Raw genomic sequence first — 23,681 nt, forward strand, 5'->3', positions numbered from 1 at the left:
TCAGTGAGAAAATACTTGTCCAGTTTCTCTTGCTAGCCTGAGCTCCTCTAAGGTGGGACTAGATCTTGTTCACCTTTGTAGGTCCTACTCCTTGTAAAGCATGTGTCATGTCCTAGAAACTATTTAAGATGAACCATAGGGCATTGCCATTTTTGTAGATTAAAAACAGCCTAACATTGGCAATGCCATATGTGTCAACCTAATAAGTGTTAGCTAAAGATGCAAGAGACCTAAGGGTCATATTCATTTAGCCAGCCTTAACCCCGAGTTCCCTCATTACATCTTCCCACCTCCAGCACCAGCTCAGAGAGGTGGGACTTCTCTTTCACAGCCTGTAAGAGTCATGCCTCTCTTTAAAGGCTGCCCTTGGCGTTCCCCGAACCTGAAAATTTATTAAGTGTATGCTGTACCAGTCTCTCTCCCTTATGGTCTCCATACTGCTAAAGAAATGGCCTCATTATGACCCATATTTAAATTCCCATTTCATTTGATAAACACAATAGGCTCCAGTAAACAAAATGGGTGACCTGCACTAGGATGTCAAACAGACTTTTTTATTTCCCTTTTTTCTCTTCCCCTTCCCTCCTTCCTCTCCCTTCCCTTCCTCTCATCTTCTTTTCTCTTTTTCTTTCTCTCTCCCTCCTTTCCTCTCTCCTTTCTTCCTTCCTTCAAGACATGGAGACATTTTTTTTTCTCGTTCTATGCAGGTGAGCCTGAGGGAAACCACAAGCTTTTAGGCTGGAGAGGAGACCGCTGAATGAATTGGGCAGGTGAAGCTTATATCTGGGTTCCTTGAGAGGACACCTGAGTCCTACATCCTTCCTATAGCCCTTCTGATGCTAAGCATTAGACAGAGGCCATTGAATTGGATGTTTATGAATTTAGTGGATTTAAATTGAGATCATGAGCTTCCATTTCTCCTTTCATATATTTGTTTATTTTGTTTATTTTTGCCTGAAAAATGAGGTTTGGCAGTGTTAGGCTCTGTGATAAAATTGTGTAGCATTGACTTCGTAAACAGCCATCTTTGTATCATATCATGTCACTGACATGAAGAGTAGTATTGCAAACACTGTTTTCTTTTATTATAATAACTCTATACAGAAGCCTTGAAAGGTATGATTTTGTAGAATACATCTGGCCATTAGGTTCCCTTTGCTACAAAACAAGCAACAGGAGAGAAAGGGGTCTGGTGGAGGCAGAGTGATAACCGTGTGAACACACTGGAAATCAGGCTCAGTCAAAGGACAGGCACTTTTGTCTCCTTTGTTCCCTGCTCCATCCTAGAGCCTAGAGCAGAGCTGGGGATGAGGTATGATGAGAGAACAGGTTAAAGTTGACAGAATGACTATGACACTTACATCTCTTGCATCTGTATCTAGAACCAATCAGATACATATTAGGTAGGCTGAGAAACAGCTGTTGAAAGGATGAAGAGTCACTGCAATTCAACTATCAAGTAGATTTTCTCCTAATTCCATAACTGATCAGCTCACTAGGCATATATCCCCTCCAAGACAGTCTCCTCAATTCCGAAATGGGGATTATCGTGCCCGTTTGGCAGGATTATTGAGAGGATTAAATGAAAAGTGATGTAAATGTGAGTGCCTTTTCTTTCCACACTCTTCTAGTTTCCTTAAAATATATCTGTGCATATGTGAGAGTGTGTGTGTGTGTGTGTGTGTGTGTGTGCACGAGTGTGTGTGCTTGCTTGTGTGTGTGTGACTGTGTCTGTCTGTAAGGGGTGAGGGAGGCTAGAAGAAACAAGTGGCTTGGGTCATGTTGTTCTGGGTTTCTCACCCCCCAACTATGCCACTGTAGGCTGGAGAATTCTTTGTTGTGGGGGGCTGTCCCATGCAGCAGCTGTTTGGAAGAATCTCTGCCTTTTACCCACTAGATACCAGTTACATCCCCCAGCTGTGACAACCAAACATGTCTCTCGATATTGCCAAATGTTCCCTGGGAGACAAAATTGTTCCCTGTTAAGAACAACTGCTGTTAGCTGTAATCACCCATTGAATAATTAAGTATTTCACTGACAAGTTGATCAGGTACTTTGAAGACATCGCCTGTGGCTATATTACGTTTAAATGTATATAATAAAGTGAGGGCTTATATAGAAGAAAAAGCTGATATCAAATTAAAGTATATAGTCAATCCATAATGATCCATGAAGTGAGTGATGATATAGATAATAAAAGAAGTTATTTCAGGCACACAATTTCCCTGCATTAGATTGCTTTTCTCATTATGGTTGGTTTAGGATAAAAATATTAATAATAATCAATTTCTTGAACACCCTCTGACAGACGTCAGGGAAAGATGGCAAGCGTGCATGGAGAGAAATCATTTGGGTTTCTTAAATTTTTATGGCCACTCATAAAGTAGGTGCATTAACCACAGATGATCAAACTGCATTATCCATTAGCAAGCTTAAAAAGTAATAGCAACATTCATACTTACAGGTGAATTAATGACTTTAGTCCCCGGAAAGTATGTCTTGAAATTGACTTGATGTTGTTGTTTTCTATGAATCTGCAATAAGTTATAATATTTTTTTGTCAAACAGTTACAGGGACTTGAGAGTACTTGTCCTGAATCATCATGTTTAAAAAAAGCTTTTTTACTTACAAATACTCTAGATGTGGAAGACCAATAAAAGCATCATCACTGATCACATCAAAGGAGTTCGATGTGAATAACCTGCCCAGAAAAAGTACACAATGAAAATGGTTAAACTGACAGATTGTCAATCTTTGCTGCTTTTATCTCTCAGAAAAATGAGTGGGAATTGTATACAGAAAAATGTCTGCATGGCTGTCTGCTATAGTGTTAGTTATGCAGATAATCTATGCAGCTTTTTTTTTTTTACTCCTAATCATCTCCTTATCAAAGGCTCATCAAGGGCTGCCTGGTCCCCGACTCCTCACAATGACTGCCATATGCCCTGGGTGACATTTTGAGATACAATCAGAGCAGGTATGCTAGCTGAAGCAGCCAAAGCAACGTTTTACATATTTTCATGACAAAGGCACTAACAATCTTTTCTGCTTGTTCTAGAAACCTCTGGAGTGTTCTGACTGGCAAAAACAATGGTGCTGTGGGGTTTTTGGCTTGGGAAACCTAAAAAAATTAAGTTGTATGCCCAGTTGTGCTAAGCTATCTCGTAACAGACAGGCTATTAACACTGGCTCCATGAACATCAACCAACCTTCTCCTTTGCAAACAGACTCAAAATGGGAAACATGAGGTTTGGGAAGAGTCTTAGACCCATTTTATTACCAAATAGTTGAAGAAATCACTTTTACTTGGACAAATTTATTTGCAATTTCAAAATCCACAAGGATTTGGTTTCGAAATTACTGATGAAAAAGAACATCAATCAGCCATCCCACACCCTGTTGAACTCCTTGGAGAACTGAATGACAGGCTTAAAAGAGATAGTTTTAGACCAAACAGTACAATAATATATTATGTCATAATGTAATAATAATAATAGTAATTCTGTTAGTAAAGATTATCACTTTTACTTTTGAAGCAGGGGATTTCATATAACTGCCACTAAAAATCTTAGTGAATTCACCTCTGAGCCTGTGAACTAGAGGAATTAAAACTAAGAGATCTTACTTTCTGAACACTTATGAGTAATTTATTTGTCATCTGGGATCGCTTCAAATAATCAGAGAATAATCAAAGGAGGGGGACAGCAAGGGGTTAGAGAAGAATTGGCAGGAGTTGATAATTTTTGAAGTTAAAAAATGGATACACAAGAGTGAATTTTACTATTTTCTCTACATTAATATATACTTGAAATTTTTCATAAAAATGCAAGCAATGGGAGATAGGAATGAACCAACCAAACAAGATGAGATGATCTCTTGCATTTCTTCCTGAACTATCAATCCTAGAGTGTTGTTGGATTGTCTTCTAATCCCTCATGCCTCTAATGTCATGGCTTTGTACCCAAGTAATTCACTGGGCTCTGAAAAGCCAGCACTAATGAATAGTAATACATGTTAGAATTCCACAGTTACTAAAACAAATTCAAAATGGTATGATTTTCATCACAGCTTTGGCAATCGTGTCTCTTCTCACTTTGTGGCTCTGGAAAACAAGAAAGCTGCTCAGCTTGACTCCAAGGTAAGCTAATATCCAAAGTCTTCCTTAGGTTCCAGATTTGCATTGCATTCTGCACAGGCAGCATCAGCGGTAGAGAGAATGGAATCAGGCAGGAATACGTATATACAAATATTATACCTCCCACTCTCAGTGATCTGAAAAATGGCTCATGGACCAGGGACTTCATAATCTCATATTCCAAGTTGCCAGAAGAAATAGTTTCAATTGCTGCTTCCCTTTATGTGAAATCAGATGCAGGACAGGGTGGGAAATGAGTATTGGTGGGCAGAACTTGCCCACGTATGTCACAGGAAGAAAAGAGAGGATTTCCCTGGACTTTTTGTCTGTTTGTTCATTTCTTATCCCTAACATCTGTGATACCACCTGTCCTATAGTGGATACTGATTAAATATTTGTTGAACAAAGAGGAATGGACTTTACATTAAATTCTGATCATTACCGTATAACTGGATTAAATGTTTCTTACAGCAGGAATGTGCCCTTATTTGTTTTTGTGTCCCCACCCCGGAGCACAGTTCCGGACTGAATAATGTGTGTTGAACTACATTTCAAGGACTAAAACCTCTGATGAGAACTACAAATACATATGCAAAACTGTGGATGAATATTCAAGAAGAGGAGGCAAAACACAATAAAGTGCATCCTAGATGACTGTACTTATATAAAGTACAGAAACTAATCTGTGTTGCTAGAATCAGGAGAGTGGTTACCCTTGGAGGCAAGGAGTAATTGGAAGGGAACACAAGGGGCATCTTTGGGGTAACGAGGCTATCGAGTTTCTTATAACCAACTGGGTGCTGGTTACAAGGGTAATGACTTTGTAAAAAGTCATTGAGATGTACATTTATAACGTGCACTTTCTCTTTATGTATATTATACTTCAATTTAAAAGTTTATTATAAAAGCTAAAAAAAAAAAAACCACCCTCTGGCTAAGATAATAATGAATACCATAATCTCTCAATGCTAAATTCAATTGTAGTTTCTATGGAAAGAGGTATAAAATTATACATACATTCTAAAGATAGTTGAGTGGGCTATCCATTTTATTATCCTACGTGTACTTAAAAAGACTCCTACATCATATTCTATACAGAGGATGAAACTCTGACCCTTAATTTGTATGGATTCCTGTAAATATGTTAGATTTTATTATTGTAATTTGTTGTTGAACTGGACATGTTAAAGCATTCCATAGTCTCTGTTAAGGGAAACTGTGCCCTCCCCCCACCTCACCAATGCAGAAAACAGAACTGGGGCAGACCAGGGTGGCCATGTTCTACACTACACAACCTCTGTCCCTTTCCACAGAGTAGCCAGTCTCTACATCAAGCAGCATCACATGGCCCAAGTAGCCTGGTTTAAAAAGGTGAGTTGGGGCTGGGCGAGGTGGCTCTTGCCTATAATCCCAGCACTTTGGGAGGCCGAGGCAGGTGGATCACCTGAGGTCAGGAGTTCGAGACCAGCCTGACCAACGTGGAGAAACCCCATTTCTATTAAAAATACAAAATTAGCCGGGGGTGGTGGCAGGTGCCTGTAATCCCAGCTACTTGGGAGGCTGAGGCAGGAGAATCGCTTGAACCCGGGAGGCGAAAGTTGTGGTGAGCTGAGATCACACCATTACAGTCCAGCCTGGGCAACAAGAGTGATACTCCATCTCAAAAAAAAAAAAAAAAAAAAAAAAAGAAAGAAAGAAAGAAAAGAAAAGGTGAGTTGGGCTCTTGGGGACCTGGAATTGGCAGACTGAGAAATGGAGCCAGCCGGTAGCAAAGCCAAAAATTAAAGGATCCCTTAGGGTTGAGTTGGATCTATGGCAGGTAAAATTGTGTGCAAAGAATGTTTAGAAGAATGCAGAATTGTGCAGAAGACCTCACCAAGGGGAGTGTTTTGAAGCCTGGTGCAGGAGAGATACCTAGATCTGTGTTGGAACCTGAGCCAATGCTTCTGAATCCTGCTTGCTCTTGGAATCACCTGGACAGCTTTAACAATAAGGATACTTGGTTTCCACTCTCAGGGATTCTGGGTAAATTCTAAACCTGGGGTGTCACCTGAGTTATTAAGAAACTCCCCAGGTTACTCATATGCAGCCAGGGTTGCACCTGGTAAGCTTACCAGGTCAATCAAAACACTGCCCCCTTTACCTGTGGCGACCCAGGGGCCTCTGCTCCTTGCAGCAAGTCTCCTGGAGCAGTTGCTGTGGGCTTGGAGGAGCCATGGCCTTTCCTGTCCCTATAACTATGTGTGGCCAAGAGTCTGCAATAATATGAGTTGGAAGTGACAACTATCTTCACAACAGCAGCATCATAGAGGGGTTTGTGAAACCAATGTACTATCTAAATGGCCTCTTTACTCTGAGCCACAGATCAGAGATCTGGACCCTGCAGGACTGCCAAGCAGCCAGCCTGTGGGTTTGTGCAGAGGTGGTGCGGAATTTGCCCTCTGCCCCAGTTCCATGGGAACATTGAGGTTTCTCCTCTTTCTTTAGGAGGCATTTTCCTACGAAGCCAAGCATTTCCCCCTAGAATTTTGGTGGAGGTGGACAGAGGGATGTGCCTGATCTGTCTATACCTTCCCCCAAGGAAGGACTGTGCACTCATTAATTTGGTTAAGAAAAGGGGCTGTGGGAGGAGAGGCAAGGATATCTTCTTCTGTAACCAAGGGAGTCCATGTTTCCTTACCAAGAGGGAGATTTAAAAAATCATTTATATGAACTATGAATTCCAGGCAGGTATTAGCTCATTCTTTGAATAATGATCTTTGCCTTTGTAATAGCCTACATGTCATAGACTCCTGCCTGGATTGTTTTATTTTGTCTTTAGAACAACTCTGTGAAAGTGGTAAAGCAGATAAGATCTATTTGACAGAAGAGGAAATGGAGGCATGGAAGGCTTCTAAACACTTTCCTTAAGGTCACAAGGCCCAAGACCCCTGGTTCAGTACTCTTTTCCACACACTGGGTGGCCTCTCAGTGCAGGTCCCAGGTCACACTATGACATAATGTCCATGTTCACGTGAGCAGCCATAATAACACCACTCAGCTCATATGGATTTAAGAAATGTAATTAAACCATAATGTCTTTCTTAGAGGAATTAATTAATCAGCATAAGCAGTCTTACAGCCACATCCAGATCATATCAATCTGTTTTTTTCAAGTAGAAAGTTTAAAAATTTTGAATACACTTTTTGAAGTTTTTCTGTTTTTTTTTTTTTTGTTGTTGTTGTTTTTGACACGATCTCACTCTGCCGCCCAGGCTGGAGTGCGGTGGCATGATCTCAGCTCACTGCAACCTCCACCTCCCCGGCTACAGCAATCCTCCCATCTCAGCTTCCCAAGTAGCTGGGACCACAGGTGCACAAAATCAAGGCTGGCTAATTTTTGTATTTTTTTTGTAGAGGCGGGGTTTCGCCATGTTGCCCAGGCTAGTCTTGAACTCCTGGGCTCAAGTGGTCCACCTGCCTCGGCCTCCCAAAGTGCTGAGATTACAGGCATGAGCCACTATACCCAGCCTTGAATACGCTTTGCTGAATTCTGTTTATAAATAATATATACTTATTGTAGAAATCCTGGAAAACACAAAAAAGCTTAAAGAAGAAAATGAAGTGCACCGTCAAATACTACACAAAGACACTGATATGCATATGCATAATACATACATGATAATATAGACACATATGTATTTATAAAATTGACATAACATTATATCACTGTGTATCTTCCTTTTCGTTTGCTTATTGTACCATGAACAATTGCTCATGACAATTTTCCAAAAATATGATTTCCACAGATGAGTACGTTTTGTATTATGGATATATCATGATGTAACTTTTTAAAATTACTGATTCCAATGTTTATTATTATAAACATTATAACCATCCTCATATATAAATATTTTTCCCATCTCTACTTATTTCCTTAGGGTAGATTTCTAAAAGTACCATGATTAGATTATAGACGGTTCTTAAATATCTAGTACCAAATTACAGATGTCCAGCTCTGAGTATGGAAATGCCTATCTGACCATATCCTCACCAACATTTACAATTATTGTTTTTGTTTCTTTGTCTGTGAAATCATGTCCTTTGACCACTTTTGTTGCTTTCTAAGCACTTTTTATTTATTAAGGATATTACTTAGTCTTTTCCTATTTCTTTTGATGCTAAAAGTTTTTTCCTTCTGTTTATGATTTGCTTTTTCGTTAATGATTTTTAACATATAGAAGTTAAAATTTTTATTTGACAAAATATATCAACTCCTATTGTGTATTACTTCTTTGCTTTTAATCTTTTTTTTTTAAAAAAATAATAAATGTAGGGAGTACAAGTGTAATTTTGTCACGTGGATATATATATTGTGTAGCATTGAAGTCTGGGCTTTTGGTGCAACCATCATCTGAATAGTGTACAATGCACCCATTAAGTATGGCATTATCCCTCCCTTCCTCTTACACCCCCACCCTTCGGAGTCTCCAAAGTCTACCATTTCACACTTTATGTCCATGTAAACATATTATTTAGCTCCCACTTATAAGTGAAAACATGCGGTATTTGACTTTCTGAGTTATTTTACTTAAGATAATGGCCTCCAATCCATCTATGCTGCTGCAAAAGACATGATTTTGTTCTTTAAATATCCTTTCCTGCTTTGAGATCAAGGAAATGCTGCCTACATCGTCCCCTTTACATTTTCTTTTTAATATTTGACTCTTCAGTACATTTGGGGCTTACTTTTGTGTATGATGTGAGGTAAGACACTGCCTTGTTATTTTCTAAATATTTACCCAAATTCACCCAAATCTTTCTGTTGAATAATTAATGTCTCCCTTACTTGAGAGTGTGATATCCTTCAAATGTCTGCCATTTTTTTTTGGGCGGGGAGGGGGGGCATTTTCCCAGGATCAAATCTTGGATTTTTTTTTGTTCCCACTGTTTTCTGATTTATTATTTTATCTTTTCTTTATTGCTTTTCTCCTGGTTTCCTTAGAATATTTATTAAGTTTAGTGCTCGGTCATATTCTTTCATTCTTTCTGATTAAAAAATGAAAGTATAACGCCGGGCGCGGTGGCTCACGCCTGTAATCCCAGCACTTTGGGAGGCCGAGGCGGGTGGATCACGAGGTCAAGAGATCGAGACCATCCTGGTCAACATGGTGAAACCCCGTCTCTACTAAAAATACAAAAAAAATCAGCTGGGCGTGGTGGCGCATGCCTGTAATCCCAGCTACTCAGGAGGCTGAGGCAGGAGAATTGCCTGAACCCAGGAGGCGGAGGTTGCGGTGAGCCGAGATCGCGCCATTGCACTCCAGCCTGGGTAACAAGAGCGAAACTCCGTCTCAAAAAAAAAAAAAAAAAAGAAAGTATTTAGAAATGGAACTTTTGTATAAAGTTCCATTTGTATAAAGCATCCAGTAAGTTTTGCTCTGTACTCATCTTTGAAAATTGCATATTTAATTTCAATGGGAATTCAGAATAATATTCTTATAATTCCCTGTAATCTTTTTTTTAAAGAAAAAAGTTTTCATAATTTCATTATTAATATTGCACTGGGATCAGAGAATGTGACCTGTCAAATGACCACTAAGCTCTAATTCCTCCAGATTCCACTGTTTATAGGGATGAGGCGCAGCTCTTCAAAGCGACATTTTCACACCAACACCATAAAGCTGTGAGGGGGTTCCTGGTTGAACGGAGAGGTAGGACACACAGAATTTACTTTAAAAGGAATGGAAAAGTAGGCAACAGGGTTAGCATGGAGCTCAGAGTTCAGAGGGAACCCAGGGCCAGCAACAGAGAAGTATATGAAGAAGCAGAAGATTTAAGAATGAGGATATAGCTACAGGAGTTCAAGGGTAAGGCTGCACTAATTCCAGGTGAGAGGCCAGAGACGGGAATGTGGGAATGCGTAAGAGTGAAAGGACTGGGCAGGCTCAGGTGTCAGTGCTAAGTCTGGTGGGCCACTGATGTGCTTTCCTGCCCTGGGGCCTCTCCTCTTCAGAGGCCAGGGAAGCAGCACACTGAAGAGGAAATCAGGAAGCCTGAGCTTCCTACAAAATGAATATTCCATGGAACATATCCAGGGAAGTGCTGCTTTAGCCACTTAGAAAATAGCTGTGATGAAACCTGTTCCAAATAAAAACAGTGAGAGTCCTAATACAAATTTGGCCATAAATTGTGTGTCCTAGAGCATACCACTTCTCTTTATGCTATAAAGCGAGGAGGCTAGACTAGATCATTTTTGAGGTCCCTTGTAGCTCTAAATATTTAAAAGTCTATGCTTGTAGCACTGCAGCCTTCATTCTCGGAAGAGTAGGGATGTGGAGTCCAGAGAGTGGAGATGCTGGTCTGCAGATGGCTGAATGGTGGGGGGAGGGTGACTCTTGCTAAGAAAACTTCCCATTGTCTCAAATGAGACTGCTCAACTGGTCCCGTGCCAGGCACCCTGGCTCTAATGACATGTACTTCTTCGGACTCTCTCCAGTCACCTGTAATATCTTGATTGCTATTAGAAATGTATCTGGCCCATGAGTGGCCTGCAGCCCATCTTCCAGACTAGAGCAGGTTTTCCTGGTTTTGGAGGGGAGATAATCTAGGGGGCTCTTCCAAACGATCCCCAACTCTGTGAAGAACCACTCTGATTAAGAAGGGAAGAGTTAGTAGCCAGCGCCAGGTTGTCACTTGGAGAATGCACTGATTGGATTCAGAAAAGAGAATCAGGTTTCTAAGCTTGTAACTGCCAGTTTTTATTGTATTTTTACATATTAAGTAGGTAAATCTGTTTCATCATCTGTTAAAATAGGATTGAGGATGCAAAAAGACTTCCTGGATGTTTTTAAGAATTATGTGAGATAATGTGTATGAGCATGTCGCCAATGCTTCTGCCAAGGAATAGCTAAGCAAAGAACACAGACATCAAATGTCAGAGCTGGAAGAGCCCTTAGATCTAGGAAAAGGACATGTGTTTTACTGCTAAGGAAACTCAGGTCCAATGAGGTTGTTACCTGCCCCAAGAAGACTTTGATGGACATCTTCTAGGGTATTAGGCAGTACATGGACAGTGTGTACAAACATCAGTGTGCACACTCCCAAGCGAACATGGGTCTATTTGCATATGTATATGTACATGTATATGTATATGTAAGAGCACAAGATACACAGCTTATAGCTGTTGGAAGATATGGAGGCCCAGCTGGAGGGACTTGCCAAGTTGTTTAGAGCTAGCTTTGCTTAAATGATTCAAGTCCTTTGGTTGTTACTAATATTCTTCTTCACCCAAAAGAAGAGGGCTGGTTAAATGATAATTAATAATAGGCTGATGATTCACTTTAGTTAAATGCACACATTCTAAGTGCATGTGCCACGTGAATAATTTACATTTGAATATTTAAAAGTATGCTCTTAATACAGAAAAGCATTAAAATGGGAAGCATCACGCACAAGTACATTATTTGACAGTTCTTTTTGACTCAGCCTTGAAAATTCAGCTGATTTCTTAAGTAGACTACCACCTCTTCAATCTGGATTGATTGGAATAACCTTAATTTGGCTCCACACAAATCTGAAGGTTGAGGGTACTCCAGGGAGATACGTAGTCCAACTCCTCTTTTTTACAGATGAGGAGACTGAGGCTGGCAGAGGTTACCCGACTTGACTAAAGTCACATCTTTTGTCAGTGTTGGGGCTAGGATCAGGATCTGGACATTAGATTTGCAGGGATGTCCTTGACATGCACGCTAGCAAACATTTAAGCATGGACCCACTCCTTTTGGTTTGGTGACCCCCATTTGGTAATCCCCAATCCTCCTGAGATTATCTCTCATCCCAGGGCAGTCAGAGCTCTTCCTTTCTAGGAGCTGGCACAACTATTCAGCAGCCCACCCTCCCCATGTGTTTACAAAATCACCCTGGATTTCCCCGGTCCTGGAACACCAAGAAGGGCCTACTTTGTGCCAGGCCTCATCTTCAACAGTTTGACATCTTATTTTAATCCTCAAATGAACACTAAGATATAGGTTTTATATTCTCCATGCAAGAGATAAAGAAAACCAAGGTGAGAGAGGTGAAGTGATTTAAAGCTTGTAAGTGGCAGAGCTGGGATTCCAGGCTCAGGCTTGGTCTCTCCCTCCCTGACTTCCTCAGGACTGGTGAGTGGCCATGACGAAGCCAGCTCCCTCTTTTTAATATCAGCTCTGCCCAGTATCTACTGCAAACCTACAACAGTCTTGCCCAGAATTTCCCACAGTATATTCCCTGGAATGCACGATCTTCAAGGGGTCGAGACGTTTACGTGCACAAAACTGGCAGATACATTTAGGAAAAGTGGGTTAAAGACGTTAATCGGGGTTCTTAACTATGCCTTTTCTATCCTTAAGTAAACTGAGATTCTTCAAATGGAATTAAATTTACAGTATCCTGATCTGATTGATAATGGGACTCTTTTATGATTGAGCTTCCTACAAAATGAATATTCCATGGAACATATCCAGGGAAATGCTGCTTTAGCCACTTAGAAAATAGCTGTGATGAAACCTGCTCCAAATAAAAACAGTGAGAGTGTATATTTCCGCTCAGAAGCCTTTTCGTATTGAATGAGCTGCAACCAGTCATCTCCTTCCTTCAAAAGATAGAGATCTACTGGGAGGTCTCTAGAGAAGGGGTGTGTGCTAAATTGCTTGACCAGGTAGACAGCCTAGTGGGGAGGCCTGACTCACAGAGGTCACATCAATGAATCCACACTAACAAAATGCTCTCGAGTTGCTTCTTATATGGAGATAGATGGTTTAATGTATCCTTTAGGATGGGATTCTTTCCACCTGCCTATCCTTTGCTATCCAGCCTCTCTAGAATGAGGTGGGGTATAAATAATTAAGCTAAAAATACAATGAATTATCACATGCATGTATTTCCAAAGTACCGTATGCTCCATAGAACCAATATTCTATGGGATGTTAAGAAAAGCAAAACAATTTTGAATAATTTCAGAGGTGTGTCTATGCCAAGGTACATTCACGGTAAATAACCAAGCAGGGATAGAAAGTGCAGTTTCCCAAATTTACTTGAGAACTGAACCCTTTTCTTTCAGCTGCTCCACAGGACATAAGTTTAGACAACAGTAGTCTAAGGTGTAACTTTAAAGTAAATAAGGCCTTTTTTCTTTTGCCTTTTTCTTTTCCTTCTCGTTCTCTATTTTTTTTTTAGGCAAGGAGATCAGAGCTTACACATATAAATGAGAGTTGCAACCTAGGGAAACTAGCGACTCTTGCCAGCAATGCGGCCACACTTTCAAAGGGCCTTTGAAACTCCTTTCAGTCATTGTCTCCAGGAATTAGGGCACATTCTCCTGAATACCCTTGTTAATGGCAAAGGTTGACCCTTTGAGAGGGGATTTTATTTTGGGAACAAAACTATGCAAAGTCAAGCATGATGATTCATGTTCAGGAGGAAGTAGACACAAGTGGTTAAAAGTGAGGACATGGGTTTAAATCTCAGCTCTGCTACTTAATAGGGGTGTGACATTGAGGAGGTTACCTTTTAGGACTTAGTGTTTCATTTGCAAGATAGAGATAATTGTATCTACCTCAAAAGGTTACCATGATGATGACATTAAAAATGAGATTGATAAAGTGCTTAGCACCAAGCAATACAAAAATAACAAAACCTTGCCTGATTTTATTGCATGGCTTGTAAACTGGCAGTAAAGACAATTCTCAAAGGAGGGTCCAGAAATCTTTAGCCATGGAAGCACCACTGGGCAAAATCTATGGCCCTCCATAAAGTCAAGTTATTTGTACCTAAACATTTCTAGTCTGTATTTTTAAAGACTTATTGCTTTTTAATCACATTTTACACATGCAGACAGCTGCTATCTTGCTATGTAAAAGCGAGCCTAACAATTTTTTTCCAGTCCTTGCTCCATGAGAGGGATACTGAAACATCATTTTATCATCAACCACCACCGGAAGAGCCTGGCGAGGTCCCTTTGGACCTGTTTGGAAGATTTGGGAACTACAATTATTATAAAAATAGCCTTAGAACAGCCAGTTTCATATTACGAGTTTCTTTCAATAAACAATCTAATGTATTGGTTTGTTAGAATTGATTCAATAATCTTTGTCAATTTCTTTAAACAGGCCATTTCTATATTAAAGTCACTGTTTGTAGAATACAACAGAATTTTAAGATAGGAAGAGACCTTGGATGTAATTAAATGTGAGGGTCTCAAAATGCCAAATTATGTTTGTTTGGTCTTTATCCTGTTTAAAAATCTACTTCCAGATTTCTACCTTCCCCTAAAAATGAGGAAGATAGGGCTCCATATGCATGTACCATATTCCCATCAGCAATAATGAATTGGAGCAGAGGATGTCATTTTTAGGTGAGACATGTCCTCTCTGGTTTACCTCAGTCACCACTACTCCCTATTGTCTTATACTCAACTGCTTCCTTCATTGATCTTACCACCCAACCCCCAACTAGCATTTGAGTTTCAGAACCATAATTTTATCTACCTCTAATATTTTATGCAATAAAAGCTGAGGCCCAGTGATATTTTGTGACCTACTCATGGTCACATAGCCCGTTACTGGCCAAAGTGAATTTCAAACCCATATCTCCCAACTTCTAGTTCGGGCCCCTTTCTATGATACCATAAAACCACTCATCTGAAGATTGCCAATGTTAATTATTTAAACAAAATCTGACACGTTTTACAAAATGTGGTGCCAGTCATTTTATTCATGAGGAAGGGAGAGGGTTAATGACTTTTTTTGAAAGGTAAATAGTTCATGTTTCCTGTGAGAAGTATTTGAAGGAAAGATTTCTCAGCAAGTTCTGCTGGACACCTGTGTGTAGAACTGCAAAATGTTTAAAGCTGAGATTATTGGCAAAACCAGATTATACAATCAGACACTAATCTGTTGTTACGGTAGTTCAAATTAAAGTGATTTTCAGATACTGTAATAAAGCAAATGTGTATTGAGTTACAGGAACCTTGCCAAGCATTTTTCATGCATTGTTTTACTTAATCCTTACTGTAATTCTGTACAATAGGTACTATGGTTCTTCCTCATTTTGTAGATACAGATATCAAGACTTGATTAAGCTTGCCCCAAATCACACAACTAGTAAGCAGCTGAGTGGGGATTTGAACCCATGCTTATCTGACCACAAGCCTGTATTGTTTGCCTCATTGCCAGCTCACCAGGGTCAGCTGTTTTGATATTACAGCTGATGCTATAAAGCCCTTGCAGACATTTTGTCGCCCATGTTAGCCACAGGGTCAACAACCAGCAAGCATCACCATCGTCACCAATCAACTGAATATAATTTTGAACAAAATGAGAACACTTATCAAGACTACTTTACAATACATTTAAGTAGACCAGGCACAGTGGCTCATACCTCTAATCCCAGCACTTTGGGAGGGTAAGGTGGGAGGATTGTTTAAGGTCAGGAGTTCGAGATCAGCCTGGGCAACATAGCAAGACCTCATCTCTACTTACATAAAAAGAATTTTTAAAATAAAACCAATGCATTCAAATACAGGCAAAATATAATTTACCATCTCAAGAATCACTACCAGCTTGGAGCTGCCATATCAGGGTGAAGAGTGACAGCGTGTCACTCACCTTTATGTCCCTCACAAAGCCCAACATTGTACCTGCTACCCAGTAGAGCCTCAAAATATGTCTGCTCAAATGGGAGGCTTTTGTTTGCATTTTGTTACTGCTTGCAACTATACAATAAATAAATACTTGTTTTGGCTAAGCAGGTACTTAAATAAGTCAAAAAGTAAATTATCTTTGTGTTAATGATTTTTCTTTTCATGTTAATAATGCTCAACTAATGGTTCCCTTTAGAAGTCCTGTCAGACTGGATAAAGGAGAATCTTACCCTTCCCAGGAGAGACTAGTCAGCCTTTGCAGTCCAGCTAAAACCCTAGGAGGCCAAATGTGAAGTCAGTGTGGGACAAAAGAGATTCAAGCAGTGGGTCTAAGAAAAGGTTTGGATGCTTTGCCGCTGAAATAAGGAAGGCTGGAAATCTCTGCTGAGGAAGTTTGAATTCATAACTTCATGAGCAAATATCTCCTTGCATTATTTTAGTTCGGCTCACTTCCCAGACCTCCACACCATTAGTTCACGTGAACTTATATAGGGTGCACCAAACATCAGAAAGAGTGTGAACATAACCAGCACTATCTGCTGAGAGGAACACAGGAGTCTTCAGCACAAAATCTATGGAAACATAAACTGGATTCAACAAATATATGGGAAGCCATGTCTGGGGCCACAGCTTATTGGCGACCCTCCATGAAAGACACAAGGCAGACACAAGCACTGTAGTTCTAACAAATGGTACACAATACCAGAGACATCAGTAAAGTCTAGAGAATTTGAGAATCAACAGAGGTTATAGAATGAGATCCTGCAGTGATCTGAATGGAACTTGTTTGGGCGTGTGTGTGTGTGTGTGTGTGTGTGTGTGTGTGTAGTCAATGGTGTGAGTGATAACTGTGGACAAATAGAAAGGAACAAATGCTATGGATGCCAGCTCAGGTGTCTGGGCTTTCTCTGTTTCTAGGGAGTCATGAAAGCATGGAGAGCTGTGTCTCAGGAAAGGCAGCGCTAATGGAGATGGGTCAGATGGGAACTGAAAGCAGAGAGTGAGGTGTGGAAGCTCCTGCCACAGCCTCTGAAATAGTGAATGAAATGCAGCCTCAGTTAAGGCAGTGATGCTGCGGTGAAGAGGAGGAGGCAGATTCTCATGCTGTTGGACAGGATACTCGTCCAGGTGGAAGTGGATAGTGAAAGAGAAGGTAGCTCTGAAGTTTTATTGCCTAAATAACCGAAAGGATGAAATATGCTTTCAAAGAAAACATTTGTGGTAAGCACTAGTTTATGCAGTTATGAGAATTAATTCACTTCAAGTAACAAACCTATACATGGAAACTTGGATCTAAAATAAAAGTTCAAATTATTTTTAGGAAAGTAAAAACAAAAAGAAGTAATTAACTAAAAAGCAAAAGATTAGATCTATGGATCATTGGGCAAACTACAGACAAAACAGCCTAGATGACTGAAATTTTTGCTTTTTGGTCCATCATGGGGGCATCAGCTGGGTACAAACCAAAACATACTCATCTATAGTCAGGTAATAATTCCTCCAAAAGCATTCTTGGCTGATAGGTCTGGCTTGAGTGGTCCCTGAAGACTGCTAAATTGTAAGCCTGTAATACAAGGAGGAGTATAAAAAGGTAGCAATTGCTTGAAAGGTAAAGGAGGCCATGAGTATTTTTCCTGGACAAATTATACTTTGAAGGACTAAATGATAAAGCCTTAGTAAGGATGGATTTACTCCTTCTTTTGCTCATGTCTTTTGCTTTTCCATTTGTTTTTAGTTTTAATTTCTTACGTATCTATGTGTTGATTGTGGATTAATTTTTAAAATAATACTATTCCCCTCCTTTGATGCTGAAAGATCAATTCTGTGTTTCAAACAAGAATATATCCCATCAAAATACGAAGAAATTTTTTCTGTTCACATCCAATTCTTATACGCAGTGTTTTGTTTTGTGTTGTTTTGTTTGAACATGTTACTAAAACTATCCTGGAAATCACTCCCTGAAAACAGAGCTCTCTCAGGAATTACAGGGGTTTAGTTCATTAAAATATATTATAAATGGGTGGCAACGTGGCTACATTTTGTCCTCTTAAATTTGAATTTCACTTCCAATCATTGGGGATTTCAGTCTGTAGTTGGGAAGGAACAGGGCTGTAATGTGTGAAAACACATTTCTCTAAATTACATTCACTAAAAGTACCACTTTCTATTACTAAAAGCAAGCTAGACTGCATAACCGTTGTCATTGATTATGTTTCGAAGCTGGCCCTATGTAAAACATGAATGAAATTGCATTTGCTTGGGAAAGGTTTTTGTTGTTATGTTTAAAACCATAAGTGAGATTTTTTTTTAAAATGTATTTTACAACTAATCTGATGAATTTTTATTGAATAATTTTATTTTCTCTCTCTCTTCTCTACAGTGTGGGGTTTTCTTTTTCTTGTTCTCCAACACAAACTACCAGCTGCGGCCTACCAGGATCTTTTCCCAAACATTGCATGTAACTTAAGATACCATGTCTGTTTTCCTCAGTACCCCAGACTGACATTTCAACAAGTACTTCTCATCATGGCTTTTGCAGAAGCTCTGAAAAAGCATCTGGGGCATAACGACATTATCAGATTTTTAGGGTGGATGATGGAAATAGGACATTTGCTTTAACCCTTCCCAGCAACAAAACAAGAAACCAACTTACTGTCTTCCTACATCAATCAAGCCGAATGGATTCCGAAATTTATTTCTTCACAGGGTATGATGGGTGAGTGTGGTAATTCACAATCACAAATGCTGCTGGAATTCATTGCAAACCTCAAAGACTTGTGCCATCTAGGCCTAATCTGGTGGTCCAGTGCCCCTGGTCTTCATGTTCCAATGGGAGATTGGCAGCCCATGTGGTATTTTCATGGTACTGTACAGCCCTATCTCACAGACGAGACCTTTCTGTCTGTGATCCATGCATTCCCACAATTGTTATGATCGTGTCATAGTTCATATTCAGAGCCTTCTCATTTATTTCCTACTCAGTGCACAGGAGTTTATTAGACCTTTTCATGAGGATAAGAGGAAGCAGAGAACACTGGGCAGGAAGGATGGAGAACAGAGTCTTTAGGAACAGGGTCCTGGAGATTAGGGCCAAACTCTGACCCCTGACAATTTTGCATAATATCAGCACTGGCACAAGTCTACCATATTGAGGTTAGCCCATCCCAGTTAACTGAGAACAAACAGGGCAAGAATTACTCGCCTTTTGTTATTTCTGAAACCTGAACTGCTTTTAGAAATAAAGGCTGGAATGTTCCATAGGAACTCAGAGCATGGGACACGGGCATGGCACACACTCGGTTGGGCTATTTAAAAACCGGTCCCTTGGCTTCCCTCTGTGATTCTAAATACGTGTAATCACATTACCCTGCAGCAGCCGGTAACTATTTCTATAACATTGTCCAGCATCTGTGCTTGCCGTGACTGGGTCCACTCAATAAAAACAAAGTGGAGATGTGGTAACTGATTAGGTTAATCACTCCGGCTTTCTGTGCCACAGCTAATGTCCATCTAGTGTTGACTGACACTACTCCTTCAATTTTAAGGACTGATCTATTTATCCTAGGGGAAGGGAGGTGCCTTAGCATATCAAAAGGATACTTTTTAAATGAGCCATTTATTTATTTAACAAGTGACACCATAAGCACAATTTATCACTTTCTCAGAGGCAGCAAATTCTTATTCTATGGAAGGACCCCAGCATTAGAGACTCTGCCCCTTTCTGTGGGAAAGAATCTATCTTTTTTGGATTTGTTTGCTGTACTAACTAACACTTTCTCCAATCACACCACTAGCTATCAATCAAATAGATAAACACCTTAGGAATATCTAGTCAATTGTTAATCATTTGAAGACATCAGCCAGGAGAAGGACATTAGCCAACATCATTACATAATGTCAAAACATCTGATCAAGTTTGTGAATTCAATGAAAGAGTCAAACCAGTTCAAGGATTTCATTTGGACAAAACAATAGATTGAGTGACTTTTAGCTTTTTAGCTTGATGTAAAATTTTAAAACCCTGCCATTTATAAAATGTATAAGCATTCGCCATACCCTATGCCAAGTGTTTTATCTACTTAAACCTTGGAAGTATGTGTTCTCACTTCCATTTTACAGATAAGGAGACTGAGGCTCAGTGAGATTTAGTAATCTGCACAAGACTACATGTTTAGGTTCTATGAGTGTCCGGGTGAGGTTTAAACACTTGTCTCTCCAATGGCAACTCCATGCTGTTTGCCTGTGTATGTAACTTCAAACAGCCAAAACAGCCAAGTAAGGCAAGAAAACCAAAAGACTAAAAAACAAACAAGTGAAAGCCTTGGGTCCTGAATCATGCCGTTAAGATAGCCAAGACTCAGACGATCCACAATTGGCTAGTTCTGCCCATATCTGTCCAGCTACAAACCAAGTCTGTTGCCTGATACCTGAGTCCTGGGAGACCTCTCTACCCCCACGTGATGCTGCTGTAAGAACCAGGACTCCAATAGTCAAACGTTACACATCAAAACAAATTATACATGTTCCATTATGCCTGTGAACAGATCTGATTTCTTGGTCAAATATTATTTTTTTGAATATTTTCAGGCATAGACTGAATATGTGGTTCCCTTGTGGCCAACTCAAAACACATAGCAGAGAGTAATCCTTTGCACTATCCTATATTAATATTTTCTTTCCCTCCTTGGAAGGGAACTAGTTATAAATTAGATGAGATTAAAAAACAATCTCTTGAGAATTGATATTTTAAGGAATTACCTAGAAAGAACGGAGGTGTTTTTTTTCCCCACATGGTAAATCATACAGAGTAGCAGCCTGCCCCAGATCCCCAGGATACAACATCTTGAGCGCATATGTTATGCTGGGTTCTGTATTGACTAATTCAAAAACTCCAGGGCAAAAGAACCAAAGTTCCCAAGTTAAAAATGAAAGTAAAATAGTGGAATGGAATTGGGATCATTGTTGCAACATTCTGACAACTTCATAAATAGCCATGAGAGTAGACAGCACGACAGGTTAACAAATTTACCATTGTAAGAATCAACCTGCTCTGTTAGTGTGAAGTCCCAAACAAACCCATCTACCTCTCACTGTACTGATATTGTTTTTTTTTTTTTTTTTTTTTTTTTTCAGAAATAGAATCACATTTGACAAAATTAATATTGAGATCATTTTACTAGAAGGCTTATCCAAATATATGCCATATTAAAAATAGTCATGATATAAATATTTCTCACAAGAGCTGCAGCGATGGTGTGAATAAAAAACTCCCTTCTGAGATTTCAGTAAAACCAGATCTCACAAAGGATCTGAAAGAAAACAAAAAACACAAAACAAACAAACAGACACACACAAAGACACACACACACACACAGAACAAACCTTAGGTTAATCCGGTTTAGCATAACAGTGACTATTTTGACACTATTTTATGAAGTACAATACTATTCCTTCCCAGATGAAGTCAGAGAAATGAATCGGCTACAGGTTTCTCATGATAATGTTCAGGGCTGGGGAGATCTAAGCATGTTCAGTAGCAGCTAAAAAAAAAAAATCAAAATTTCTAAATGCAGCAAATGTTAGCACTGTCAAATGGCCAAGCATGCAAGAGGAATCTCTCTCTCTCCATGCCCTTCCACGAATACATGCAAAGCCCCAAATCCACCGGCTGGAATTTTTAAATTGTAAATTAGATATCAAAATGCTTACGGGCCTTACAATGAGGTAACATCAGGAGGAACGGTGCGTGGAATGGATCTGGCATTCTCACATAAAGCATTATCTTTGGTACAAGTACACACGGCAGGGCATTTTGGCTTCGCTGGTTTCTTCCCCTCAGTCAGCAAAAGCGCAGATAAGAGACATAGGAAATAAGCAATTCTTTTCAGGGGAATGCAGGCATTTCCCATCCTTTTGCTTCTTTCTGATTCCATGCAGTCGAGAAAATATCCCCAACCATGAACAGGGCTTCTGGAATTCAGATGGTGATTGTCTGGCTCTAGGAACAGGTCACATAGGAGTCCACCCTTTTTCCTCTGCCTCTGTATCTCTGCTTTTTCAAAACAGGGACCTGCAGCTGATTCGTGAGCTTCTCCTCGCTCCAGCAATGCACTGCTCGGGGGAAGAGACCTGTGAGGTACTGTGAGATGGGAGGGATCCAACTGCTGGAGGAGAGAGCCGACTTGCATCACCAGGAAAACACTGAGCACAGACCAGCCTTCGAAGGCAAAGCGAAGTGATGTCACAGAAAATAAACAGCTTTCTGCTTTCACCGGGAGGCCCTTTAATTGTTACCAAAAATAGGACGGCATTATGTCTTATTAGTGAGTGGGTGGGCGCGTGGGTGGGAGCAGTCATCTTGCATAGGATGTCGGCAATCTCAGAAACCTCTGGGAATTGGCTTTGCATGTAGCAAACAACCTAGTAAGAAAAACTAGCTTTGGAGCCAGCCCTGTGGCTGGAAAAAAAAATGAAGTTAAATGAAACTCTCTCTGCAACATTGGCTAAAACCTTTTGCTGTTTCTTGCTGAGCCCACCTGGCTGATGCCATCAGGGAAAGACAAATCAGAGCAGATGAATAATGTGACTTTCAAGGGATAAATGTGAGTAAATACTTTTCTGACACTTATTAACTGCCATGAATGATTGATTTTCCTGTCCCCCCTGCATCCCCCACGTAATGCATTCCCTCCTTCCTTGACAAGGAAGGGAAACAGAAGTGCGGACCTCTCTGTGTATAATCTACTCTCCTCTGATTCTCCCACCCTCCCTGCTTTGGCAGTAGCACCAGAAGCCTGGAAGGAACTCCCTGCCAGCAGGAGGCGGCCAACTCTAGCTTCCTGGGCTTTGAAAAACGCCTGGCTCAGCCCGGAGGCTGTGACATGGTGGGGGAAATGCTGGACTAAGAACCAGACACCTGGCTTTGAGAACCCAGGTCTGCTGTGAACTGGCTGAATCTACTCTCCTGTCTGTAAAATGGGGATGGTAGCAGAGACATTCTGGAATTACATGAAAATGATAGACTATGTTACTCATGTACTGGAGAGGAGAGCGTGGGCCCTTGGAAAAGAAAATTCATTTAAAGAAGCAATCAAGAGGCCCTGGCTTTGGGCTGGGGTGGTTTAGTCCAAGAGAGTAGGAAGACTCTTGGGATGGAGGAAGAGGAGGAAAACAGACCCCTGGTTATCTCACCATGGTGAAGGCGGCCATCCTTCAACTTGGCGTGGCCAGCCTGGGATATCAGGCCATGTTCCTCTCTCCTCTAGCTTCTTAGACTGAAAGTATTAAAAGGACTGCTTGAGCAAATGGGTGATTTTGACATAACCTCATTCTGCATCAGAGCTTAAAGCGTTGCCATTCTACCCTTTGCTCATGCAGCCAGTCCCATGCTAACTTCAATCACTTGTTCAGTTCTCTGTAAGCTCTTTGCAGGGGACAGTGGCATTCAGGTGCATTCTCGAATTCGATAACTGTCTGTTTGCCCCAGAAGACTGCAAGGTCCATGAAGTTAGAGACCCTCTAGGAACCCAGGGCCTACGTAGCATTGTGCATGTAGTGGGCAACCCGGATGCCTATGCCAGCAACAGCGAGTGTACAGTCCATTCATGGTCATGCTCAGCCAAATAAAATTCCAGTTGCACCTTGCAGTTCTAGTAAAAGGATCTCACCTAGTCAAGGAAGTCAGGGGCCCATTCCCTGAAGAAGCATTGATTGAGCTGAGTTCTGAGGTAAGGAGGAATAACAGAGAGGGTTGGTGAGAACACTCCAGCTAGGAGGAACAGCATACATAAAGTCCACCTCGTGATCTGCAGAGCAATGGCATGCCTCTGCACAATCAGGCAGAGGGGTGATATTACCTGGTTTGTGTTACAAAATGACCAGTAGG

General features: G+C 40.5%; 2 protein-coding genes across 3 annotated transcripts in view; one reads left to right on the plus strand and one right to left on the minus strand.

Moving 5' to 3' along the window:
• Positions 1-22,083, minus strand: part of LGI1 (leucine rich glioma inactivated 1) — a 40,535-nt gene extending 18,452 nt beyond the window's left edge. The window contains exons 1-4 of one of the 2 annotated variants that reach the window (XM_032245495.1): positions 21,515-22,083; positions 21,034-21,105; positions 2,632-2,703; positions 2,464-2,535 (exon numbers count right to left, since the gene is read on the minus strand). In XM_032245495.1, the coding sequence (XP_032101386.1) occupies positions 2,464-2,535; positions 2,632-2,703; positions 21,034-21,105; positions 21,515-21,984 (686 nt within the window). In that variant the 5' untranslated portion in view covers positions 21,985-22,083. The remainder of the gene's footprint in view (positions 1-2,463; positions 2,536-2,631; positions 2,704-21,033; positions 21,106-21,514) is intronic. The other variant, XM_032245496.1, reaches the window with a different exon arrangement.
• Positions 22,084-22,172: 89 nt separating this feature from the next.
• The window catches only part of LOC116528292 (protein FRA10AC1), a 90,372-nt gene continuing 88,863 nt past the window's right edge, over positions 22,173-23,681 (plus strand). Inside the window, exon 1 of the mRNA XM_032245501.1 lies at positions 22,173-22,398. The gene's annotated coding sequence lies outside the window, so the exon portion shown is untranslated. The remainder of the gene's footprint in view (positions 22,399-23,681) is intronic.

The sequence above is a fragment of the Sapajus apella genome, unplaced genomic scaffold (assembly GCF_009761245.1).
Source record: "Sapajus apella isolate SASKATOON/1434 unplaced genomic scaffold, GSC_monkey_1.0 scaffold58, whole genome shotgun sequence".
NCBI classification, from domain to species: Eukaryota; Metazoa; Chordata; class Mammalia; order Primates; family Cebidae; genus Sapajus; species Sapajus apella.